Here is an 11,751-nt window from a genome sequence, read left to right as displayed (position 1 = left end):
CATATTACAGCAAATCTCACACTATTTGAAATAACAAAACAGCACATCCAATCAGCCAGGCACAAACAAGATGAGGCACATTGCATTCTGATATGCCAAGCAACCCTGTAGAACAAGACCTGCTTAAATGCGTGAAGTGAATCTAAGAGACAAGTATGAATGAATGTTTAATCCAACAATCTCACAAACCGGTGTCGAAACCCCTGTGTCAAAACCTAGAAAATTATGCACAGCAGGTCACTGAAATATTCATACTATACATGCTTCATTAAGACTGAAATACACAAAGGCCCCACATTCAAATTACTATTGAAGCAAATGACAGATAGATAAAATATTAGTGCCACAATTACATGTTTGTTTCATAGATTTGTACAGATTTGTTTTATTAGAAAGGAAACCTCCGTATTGCTAAATACTTTTGACAACTCGTCTTGCGAGTGGAGTCTGCCAAAGACTGCATTCAGAAAGGAAACAGGACACACTGCTCCTTTTCAACCCTTTGGTGCGAATACCAGACAGATCAAAGCATGTGGTTGTTAATTACACATATCCTGCAACTTGGTCACACAGTTAGGGCTCCTGACCGTTCTCATATGCTGCCACCAATTAATGATCTTTCTCCTGTTTCCCTGACATCAGATGAATAGTGTCTGAGTTTTTAGCTGATGGATTATGTCAGCTTATCAAATGACAAATGCTTTACAATTTAGAATGGCATCTGTAATTTAAGCACTTAGCACAGCAAAGACTGGCTCTCTGCCCAATATTATGAACATAAAAAAAAATAAATAAAAAAATAAATAAAAATAGGATGATGATATATTGTGATTAAATAGAGATACCCACAATATATCAGCCCATACAGTAGGGTATATTGATATGTTATAACTCCTATACCTCTAGTAATTTTCATGATTTTCACCTCAAATGTTAATTTAATATTTAATATTTATCTGCTATAAATATTTAACTGCATTTTATAATAGCACACATCACCACTACCTTCCCTCTCTTCATTTTAATAAAAGAAATGGTAAACATATAGCACATATTGTGGCAAAACAGTAATACAATATATTTTAATTAGAAAGCAACTAAAATTGGATGCACAGATGTACACAGTGAAAAGTATTCCCCTTCACTGATTATATATATATTATATATTAAATATATATATATTAAAATATGAAGATAAAAAGCATGAGATTATATCAAATTAAACAACAAAACATGCTGATTCAGATACACAATCTTGAATCAAATTATGAACTAGAATTTTATTTTCTTACCACAGATAGTTCTGTAAATCCTCTACCTTTTCTCTTAATCTTTACAAAGAGATCTCATAAAGGTGGTTGTTATGTGTGATAATGATTAGCTCCTGTAGGTTATTTAAACTAATAGTACAGCTCAACTCCTTTACAACACTCAGTCAATACTGCACCCTACCTACAAAGGGAACACAGATACATACATATTTACATTTACTGAGACAATCAATATATAAAATAGCCTACTAAATTTAGTTAAGAACAATTCAATTGTACATAATAATAATATAGTGCACTATGATAGTAGTATGTGTATACTAATTTATTATTATTAGGCAAACAACGAACCACCTCCTGTTTTAGCGTTATTATTGTCGATCTGGCAACCCAGCTCATGCCGCGCTCGTAAAATCCCTCCTCCTCCGGCACCGTAACTTCCTGTAGACGGGCTTTATTTTTATACAGAAAAAATGGCGGCTTTAAGCTCAAATAGTACCTCGGAGAAATCAAGGACCACGTCGGGACCAGACAATGATTTTTGGGCGGGACAGGGTCCAGTGGTTCTGCGGGATCCAGCGATTAAATTGCTGAGTCCTGTTAGCGGTCTTGAGCCGCTGTCGTGGGCAGAGGATCACAGACTGGCGGCCTCCAGCGCTAACAGCGTGTCTGTCATGGAGTTGGTGTGTGACATACACAGTCTCAGTCAAAATCTGGTGCTGCATCGCAGTCACATCCCGGTACCGGACAGCGCTTTTGAGCTCAAGGTAAAAGTGCGCGCTTCTGCTCGCTGGTTTATGGTACCAACTCACGTGCTCTGTTGCAGCTATGTTGCCAAGCTTAAGCCATGTTTTGACGTGACATGACATGACGTTTATGTATCTCAAGATGTGCAAAATAAGTGTGAAGTATCATCTTCGAGGAATTATCCTATTTAATCCCTAATTTTTCAAGCACAAACTGAATTTCTTTTAATATGCCAATTTTTTGTTTAACTATGTATTTTATTTCTAATCATAATTGTAGCTAACCTGTGGGAAACTAATTAAAAATTGCTCGTTGAGCAGTTAGACGCAATAAAAATATGCAAATATTAACATGAATATTAATAGTAGCATAATTTTTTTTCCTCCAGTCAGTTGTGGGGAGTGATAATCCAAGAATAAATTCACATTTCTTTTTACATCTACTTTTTAATTCAGTGTATCAATACTGGAAATCTGCTGTTTTATAATGTGAGAAAACCAGTTATTTTATTTTTTTTTTTTTAAATGGGGCACTGTGTTTTCCCGCTGGTCACAGTTGTGACCACTGACATATTTATGTGTCCTGTGATCATGATTTATGAGACAGAGCGATCTTAATTAATAATAGACGTTTTAAATATGATATGTACCAAGTGTGGTAGTTGAATCTACATCATTATGTATTTGAAATGCTTATTTTTATGGAGCTTTGACACAGACATCATCTTTCAGATGGCAAACTGGAATTAAACAGCTCTGGTCATGTTACTATTTATACAAGACATGGTATATATATATATATATATATATATATATATATATATTATATATATATATATATTATATATATATATATATATATATATATATATATGGTGAGATTATCCCACCAATACCAAAAGAAAATGAAAATTGTAGGTGAACAATTTTACTAATCCTGTACAGATGTATTACTTCACTGCTGTTTAGCATAAAAAAAATAATAATTTGAAGTTATAAAAGAAATTGTTTAATAATAAAAGTGACAAGTGGACATGATTTGCAAGCTGCAACTTTGTGCAAAATGAAATGTAAGTAAGTATTTACAAAATTATAATTTTAAACTCATTAGGTCTCATGAAGCATGAAATATTTTTCTGAAGTTCATTAATGTGTTTTTACATATTGTTACAGGTGGGCCCTGAAAATGAAGTGCAGACTGTTAAAGAAAGCTTTGCAAAGAGTAAAGATCCTGTAGTAAGCCAAATGATATTGATGGACAGAGTCATCCATCCTCAAAGTGGACGTCTCCATGGTGTGAAGTACACCAGCTGGTCACCATTAGGCTGCGACAAATATGGCCGCTGTCTTCTTGCTTTCTTAACACTGGACAATCGTCTCACGATCCACAGCAGTCATTTGCGATTGCAGTGGACGCCACTCCTGGACCTTACAGAACTATATGGAGAAATGTTAAAATCCAGGATGTATTCTGCTCAGAACGACGGCTCACCGCCGAACTCTATTAAAGACTTGGATGAACTGCAGCGGCGGTATCGTATGCAGACGCCAGTGTGCATGGAGTGGTCTGGTCTGTGCAGTATGCAGCAAGTTCAGACCAATAATGCATGTAAAGACGTTAACACTGTACTTCTGGCTGTACTTATGGAGAATGGAGACGTAGTGGTGTGGCAGTTCAGCTTGCCCCCACAAGGAAAGGATTCAGTGGTGTCTTGCAACACCATAAAATCTGGTGTGTCGTTGCCAAGTATGCTCACCTGGTGGGAATATGAGCACAGTGGACGGAAAATGAGCGGACTGATTGTGGGCAGCTCAGTTGGACCTGTAAAGATCCTTCCAGTCAACCTCAAGGCAGTGAAGGGTTACTTCACCCTCAGGCAGCCGGTGGTTTTGTGGCAGGATAAGGACCAGATACCTGTCCACAACATCAAATGCATAACGCTCTTCCATCCGCATCAGAAATGCAACTGCAGCTTAGTGGTTGCTGCACGTGGTCCTTATGTGTTCTGGTGCTTGTTGCTGATCTCCAAAGCTGGTCTCAATGTCCACAACTCCCACGTCACAGGCCTTCATTCCACCCCTATCATATCAATGACAGTCTGTCATAACGGCGGGACTATTTTCACCTGCTCACTAGATGGTAAGGTGAAGAAGCTCACGCCGGTTTTCACAGATGTTGCTGTTGAGTTTAAACAGGAGGAGATTGCTCTGCCAGAGGGAGTTGCGGGTCGACGGATACATGGCATATCTGTCAGTCCAAATGGTGCCTACTTGGCTCTTATCTCCAATGAGGGCATGATCAATGGGCTCCATCCAGTCAATCGCACATACCAGGTGCAATTTATCACCCTTAAGACTACAGATGAAACGGCTGCTGAGCTGCTTGAGTCTCAAATGCACAATCTCTTCAGAAAGACCGACTTGCTGGACTTGCTGCGTTGGCGGATACTGAAGGACAAAAGCATCCCTCCGGTTCTGCAGAACAATCTAGACGAGAAGCTCCAAACCTCAGGATTCACCTACTTATGGCGCCTCAAGCTTTTCCTCCTCCGGACGCTCTACAAGTCCATGCAGAAAAGCCCTTCAGAGCACCTTTGGCAGCCGACTCATAGGGAAGGTAAAGCTGTGGATGAGGAGGCGGGTGGAGGTGATGATGAGATTGCGGAGATCTCCACTCTAGAAGAGCTCAGGCAAGGCGATGCAGAAAGGCAGTCCAGTGAGGAACAAATGAGGGAGATCAGCAGTAGGATTGAAGAGGTGGAGTCCCAACTGATCCGCGAGAACATGAAGAAGGTGTTGGGAGAGGTGTACCTAAACACCTGTGTCACTCAGAACACATGTATTCCTACCAAAGGTGTTTGTGACTTCCTCACAAATGACCCTGCTAATGAAGACAGGGCAGCAAAGGTGAGCCTCCTTCTCACTGTCTCTTGAAAACAAATTTAGTTTTGCTTTTCAATTGGTTTACAAGTCTTAAAAGGGTCATCAGATGCCAATTTTCCACAGTTTGATATGATTCTTTAGGGTCTTAATGAAAAGTCTATAACATACTTTGGTTACAATTTCTCAGTGGTAGTGTAAAAGAACACCCTTGTTACCCTGTCAAAAACAGCTCTGTTTACAGCAAGCCATTTTTGTACATTTCCCTAAATGCTAATGAGCTCTGCTCATCCGCCTCTTCTTCTGTTGTCTGATGCGCAGTTCTCTGAGATACTGTAAATTTTAGCCGCAATCATCGTGAAACTTGCTAAGTAGCACATTATTAGAAAAGGCGATTTGCAAAGATTCATAAAAAAACCTTATACTCACTTCTTCTGTAGGTGAATTTGGATCATGAATGATTTGCGTGAACCTAAACGCATTTAGGTAGATTGGGGGCACATTCCCTTCAAAAAAAAATTTAATCCACTGCATCTCAAGCGGCTCAGATTTCGGGAGTAAATGACGACTGTTGTGTATTTTATTACATCCAGCAACAATACACGTCAATCGCTTAGGAGACATTCTTGTCTACATCTGCTCAAGTGTCGAAACAATGGCGGACTGATGACCGCTCACTCAGGGCAGAGCTGTGATAAACCCAAAGTCTGACGCCACTGTCAATCAAGAACCATGGGAGGGGCCTGTGCAGAACTACGTCATTCTGCCAAGAATCTGAGATCGGGTTGATATGAGAAAGGGGTTGGGATTTATCGAGACTTTAAAAAAAGCACTGGGTGGATTTTTATCATCATAAAATAGTTGTTTACAAAAAACACCAAGACAAAACAAATTTAAAACAAAACAACATTTAAAAAGTGAATTTTGCATCCGATGACCCCTTTAACTGGCAAACTGTTTATGCTTATTAAAGCAGAACTGAATATTTTTGTGAGCATTTTAAGATCGTAAGGTCGAAACTGGATGATAAAGGCATAAAATGTAGGTGTTTTATGCTAATTTGTACTGGCAAATAAAATGATTCAAGCAGCGAATTAACTCACATTTTTAGAAATGTGAAAGAAGTGTACATTACCCTGCATGTCAATTTTTTGATGTTTGACCTTCACAGGTGCTGATAGGTCATATCATGAATAAGATGAACAAACAGACCTTTCCAGAGTATTGTAGCCTCTGTAAAGAAGTTCTGCCTTTCACAGACTGCAAACGAGCAGAGTGCAAGAATGGGCACAGATGGCTCAGGTAGGACAAAATATGGTATATGTCTTTATAAAATCCAAATATGTGACCATGGGCCACAAAACCAGTCATAAGTAGCACGGGTATATTTATAGCAACAGGCAAAAATACATTGTATGGGTCAAAATTATAAATTTTTCTTTTATGCCAAAAATCATTAGAATATTAAAGATCATGTTCCATGAAGATATTTTGTAAATTTCCTACCATAAATATAAAATCTAAAAAAATTTTTCTTAGTAATATGCATCGCTAAGAATTTAATTTGGACAACTTCAAAGGCGATTTTCTGAATATTTAGATTTTTTTTTTTTGCACCCTCAGATTCCAGATTTTCAAATAGTTGTATCTCGGCCAAATATTGTCCAATCCTAATAAACCATACAAGCTTATTTATTCAGCTTTCAGATGATGTATAAATGTTTCTCACTAGTTTTGTGGTCCAGGGTCACACACATATGTATGTATGTATGTATGTGTGTGTGTGTGTATGTATGTATGTATGTATGTATGTATGTATGTATGTATATGTACATGTATGTGTGTGTACATTAATAAAGTATGAAATTATTATAATATAAATATAATAAAAAGTAAGAAATGCTTAATGTCACAACCATTAACTTGCATAATAATCTGGAATACTTTGTGCCTATTTTGCTTATTTTACATACAAATGTGATTTTATTTTGGCTATATTTTGCAGTGCCAAGTAAAGTGACACTGTTCTTGGCTCACATCCGACACAGATTGCTCACTTTGATGAGCAGATTAACTTTTGATATTTTGTGTCATTTTAGATATAATTCATACCATATTCATTTTCTGCACTTAATCCTTACGAATACCAGAATGTAGTAGGCTCTTGTTTTGGATTTATGTGCCAATATCATGTCTTCATAATGATCAGAACATGAAAAGTGGAAATTTGCACCTATAAAATCACTTTTATTCCACTGGACTATATGTAGGTGTTGACTAGGTTTCGAGTAGATTTGACCCACTTTCAAACCCCTGGCTTGACATTTTATCCAGCCGCCTGACTGAAAGGTGATTACTGCCCCTAATGGTGTATCAGGGAAATAGTTGCTTCATTGCTGTCATTCTGATCTCTGCCAAGTACTGATCTAAACCTTCCCCTGCCGTTTCTGTTCATGTGTCTTGCCGTCTCTTTCCCTCTTTCTTTCTCTTTCCTTCTTCCTCCCTAAGGTGTGCGCTGTCATATCAGGCCTGTCAGGGTGTGACATACCGCCGCTGTCTATTGCAGGACAGTATTGCCTCAGTAGCAGAGCCCGAGGGTGAGCCATAATGCTGTATCATATCTCCATTCAGAACCACATTGCACCACACACTTACACTTTCTGTAATGCAGCAGGAACATTGCACACACACAAAACAAAAACTCTGCTGCCCCACAGCAGTGCAAGCTTAGGATGTCAAATATGCTGGTACTCCAGTACCAAGACTATATGAAAATGTTTTTTTTTGTGGGGGTGGGGTGGGTGGGTGTTGTACCAACTAAATTCTGACTAGCAGGCAGACAGGTTAAAACATTCACGTGCACTTTTCAGTCAAAATGCCCGTCCTGGCAGTGCATTATTGTAAACAAGTGAATTTAAATGGGCTTGACGAATAATAGATTTATGCATTTGGCCTAATAGTGTAAATACAGCAACTGTATTATTTTTTTTTTTAAATTGTTATTCTTTGATTTCAAAAATTAATGTATGTATTAATTAAAATTAATATTTAGGTTTTTTTTTTTAAATAAATCTTGCATGCAACAAGCCTGTTGCAAGAAAACATTTACTAAATGCATCATGTTGCAGAAAATGGGGAAAGACAAACAAGCCATTATGGACAAATTTAGACAAACCACCTTGATTTCATGTTCAGAACATGTAAATGATTATGCATAATAATAACATACTAATCTCCTTTTCAGATTCAGACTGGATCAAGAAAATACTCCAAGGTCCCTGCATCTTTTGTGACTCCCCTCTCTACTAAAGCAGTGGGGTGAAAGATGACAAAATCTCCACGGCTGACTACTGAATTACATGCCACATAAATGCCTTTTATTGCTTGAAAGAGAAGCCTTTGAAAGTCTGTAAAGTATTCACTAATTGTTTTGTAATATAGGACGTGGGAAATTTTCTTCTCAACAGATCTTTATTTTAAAGCCAAGCTTGAGCTAAAAAGTGAAGTATAACTTTTTATGTCATGAAAATGATGACTGTATGTGTTAATAAATTATTCTATTATAATTATTTTTTTCTGTTAATGCTGTATATTTTTGATTTGTTAATATAATGCTGCCATGACATCCTACTTTTGCATAAAAAATGCACGCTCTTCCCGTGGCTGATTTTAATTGCTTTAAATAAATCCATTTTCTAATTGGCTTTGGGAACATTTCTATGGATCTGCAAACACCAACTCCCCCATCTCCAAATAATGACTTTTCCTTGGCCTAAAGGAAAAGAAGATGACTGTACAAGGAAATGAAAAACAGAGAGAAAACTGTTTTAAAACTGGTCCAGCCCCTCCAAAGGGCCAAACTCTAATGAGATACAACAGTAATGAGGAATGGATCCCAGCCACATATGTGATACCCATTTTAATTAAGATAGCGAGCTTGAGTGCATATTGTTAAATATAGTTAGCCCTTTTTTGTGGGTTGCAAGGAAGACGCATGCAGGGCATGAACCCTGACAGCCCATTCCACACAATGTTGCTAACATACTGGGGTCAATGGTAATCAAAGATAGACTCGGGCTGGTTGGACCCTCAGAATGCTCTCCTCCATGTCCGTTCTCCTCTCCGGTACATCTTGTCGCCTTGCCCTGCGCTCTCTCTAGTGTCACTGAAGATGATAACTTGCCTCAGTGCTAGTCGGCAGCCCCGTCTTAGGTTTCGGATGGTATCCCAAGATAAAAATGGTCTGATAATTACACACGATTCTGCTCCCATCTCTCATTCGGCATCAGTGAAAGCATTCCATACTATCAAAGGGCTTAAAAATAAAGTAATCAGTGTGTTTATGTAGCTTTTCTTGTGTTTATTATTCATAGAGAGGGCCTTCATTACGATGCGTTCTGAAATGTTGCCATGTCATTACAATTGGTAATGCAACATGTAAGGGGTGTTTGATTATGAGGTAATAATGTGCATTATGTATTAATCAAAGAGCGACTAGAACACAAAGGCAGTGCTCAGAACCTCAAATGCCGTCTGCTGCATGTCACAGCAAATTTGTTCACTGAAATATTGCAATAAACATCTAATAACATGAATTTGAAAGCTGTTTTTAAACGATGTAATAGGATGACGCTTTAAGAGAAAATGAAAAGCTATTTGGATTTCAATTGTACACATAATATAGAGTGCATATTAATAGTCGCAGGTGTTAAATGTCACAGATTAAATTATAACTTCAAACGTGATTGAAATTCCAGCTTTTTTTCCACCTGCCTCGTATTTCCTCTCCTAGATATTAGATTGTCAAATGGATCTCGGCCTTTTGGTTTGAGTGCTAGCTTTGTTGATAGGTGGAGACTTCTCCTGTTGAAGAGGTTAGCTCTGTTTGGCAGTACCTCCTACTTCTTTAATATAACAATCTGTCAAAAAACATTTCGACAATAATTATGGCCCCCTCCTCTTTCCTCTTTGTGTGTGCTCTTTCAAGACTTCAAAAGGAGGTTTCGTTCTTTTCTCTGTATGAAATATTCATAACTTCTGTGTTCGTGGCTTTGTGCTTTAAACAGATAACAGACAGATTTTTTATATTATTTAATTTTATATTCTTTTGTTAGTTAACATATTGTGATATATATCACCTTCCGTAATGCACCTAATTTGTTGAGCCCAAACAATATGCTAAACGTATTCACTGAAGTTTTTATTTTTGTTCTACAATTTTTCAGTTTTATTTGTTGGACGTTTTGTGTTCAAGAAAGATATCCTGGATTTTACAATCAAAAAGTCTGTATAATGTTGATTTGACGTGTTACAGAAATCACCCTGTGACTAATGTACTGTATAATATGTTCATGTACATACATTAGTTTTGTTTACAAATCCTTGTTTCTGTTTCCTATGCACATATTTAGAAATAAACTTTTCAGATTTGTATGTTGTTTCAACATTTGTTTCAGCATAAATGTTCAGTAATGTTAATTTAATGTTTTTATCTGATTAACAAATAAAAATTTACAGAGAATATGCAAGTTGCCATATGAAAACATAGTACCGCAGAACTGCATTTTCTGCATTAGTAACTTTTATAAACAGTAGTATCGATTTAATTAGAAATGACCATATTTGCATTTATACTGTACACATATAACTATTATCATTTGTAATTGTTTTATTTTGCATTTCTACATTTTATCATTTTAGTAACAATACTGAATAACCCCTAATAATGATTCATTCCAAGTGTATAAAAACATTAGTTATCACTTTAAATATTATTATTAAACTAGTAAGACATGATGCCCCCCCCCCCCACCCCCCAAACAGAAAACAAACCAGGACATGATGTGTACCACACAGGGTTAAATATATTTAAAATAATATATGTATAGCATAATGGCCTATTTTAGGTCTGAAGAGGCCCCCTTAATTATTTCTGTTCATGTAGTCCTCTTAGCAATTTTATATAAATTGCTTTCATTAGTTTTCTGACACCAAAAATAAGTTTCACAGTATAATCTGCATGAAAATATGCATATACATGTATATGTATGTGTGATTATGAGTCATACTGGGAAAAAGCAAAATAGCTTCTAAAGCACTAGATTTTCTGATGTGGTTTCACTCCGTACTGTATATACATCAATTTTCCCACCTGAATACATTTCGTCTCAAGTATGCTTTGTAGAAGAGTTCCCTCAGACTTCAGTAATTCATCAGTAATTAAGTCTGTCTGGGGGCTGTCTAGGGACCCTTGGTTTTTCCTGCCGACTCTGAAATCAGGCTGTTAACATGGCCCTTTAACGGGTACATGGACCCGCTGAGATGGAGTCAGTGACCCGTGACTGGCTGATATGAGCGTATGAGGGAGTGTGAGATGTCAATAGTCAGTCTTTCTGCTTGTTCTGCGGTGTAGAGCAGCTCAGGTGGAACTAATGCAGAACCTCAGGAAGGCCGTGACCAGAGCTCTGCTTTACTTCACTGAACACACAACCATAGACCAGAGGAAGCATCAGGAGAGTGCGTGTGACTATATATTTATGTTCCTGTAATGTAATAATTAAAAAATATATATATAAAAGGATGAAAGTTACCATATTGGTTAACAGATTTTCAAATAAGCATACGAAACCCTTAATTCCACTGAATTTAACCTCAAACAACTTTAAAGAAATGTTATCATCTCATGCCAGAAATAAAAACTGGCAATACCAGTAAAACAGACAATGCTTAAGCACATGGCACTTGCATCATGCACCTGCACAGATCTACACTGAAACTAATATAATAGTTTAAATCTACACAGATGATTGTGTCAAATCCAATTAGAAATGTATAATTATAATCATCATCCATTT

General features: G+C 37.1%; 1 protein-coding gene across 1 annotated transcript; it reads left to right on the top strand.

Annotated features, from left to right (window-relative positions):
- The first annotated feature begins 1,700 nt into the window (after positions 1–1,700).
- gtf3c4 (general transcription factor IIIC, polypeptide 4) lies at positions 1,701–8,466 on the top strand. Its single transcript, XM_019063739.2, has 5 exons — positions 1,701–2,038; positions 3,191–4,924; positions 6,069–6,199; positions 7,406–7,494; positions 8,142–8,466. The coding sequence occupies exons 1-5, from the start codon at positions 1,745–1,747 to the stop codon at positions 8,204–8,206; spliced, it is 2,313 nt and encodes a 770-aa protein (XP_018919284.2). The 5' UTR covers positions 1,701–1,744; the 3' UTR covers positions 8,207–8,466.
- Positions 8,467–11,751: the final 3,285 nt, after the last annotated feature.

Source organism: Cyprinus carpio, chromosome B21 (genome assembly GCF_018340385.1).
Source record: "Cyprinus carpio isolate SPL01 chromosome B21, ASM1834038v1, whole genome shotgun sequence".
NCBI lineage: Eukaryota > Metazoa > Chordata > Actinopteri > Cypriniformes > Cyprinidae > Cyprinus > Cyprinus carpio.
The sequence above is the reverse complement of the archived record's forward strand: the minus strand, read 5'-3'. Positions and strand labels throughout refer to the sequence as shown.

What these genes read in the sequence shown, in the direction of transcription:
- gtf3c4 (XM_019063739.2), top strand. Translation starts at nt 1,745, where the DNA reads ATGGCGGCTTTAAGCTCAAATAGTACCTCGGAGAAATCAAGGACCACG. An exon ending in ATGAAGACAGGGCAGCAAAG is followed by an intron (nt 4,925 to 6,068) that starts GTGAGCCTCCTT and finishes TGACCTTCACAG; the next exon opens with GTGCTGATAGGTCATATCAT. An exon ending in CTCAGTAGCAGAGCCCGAGG is followed by an intron (nt 7,495 to 8,141) that starts GTGAGCCATAAT and finishes TCTCCTTTTCAG; the next exon opens with ATTCAGACTGGATCAAGAAA.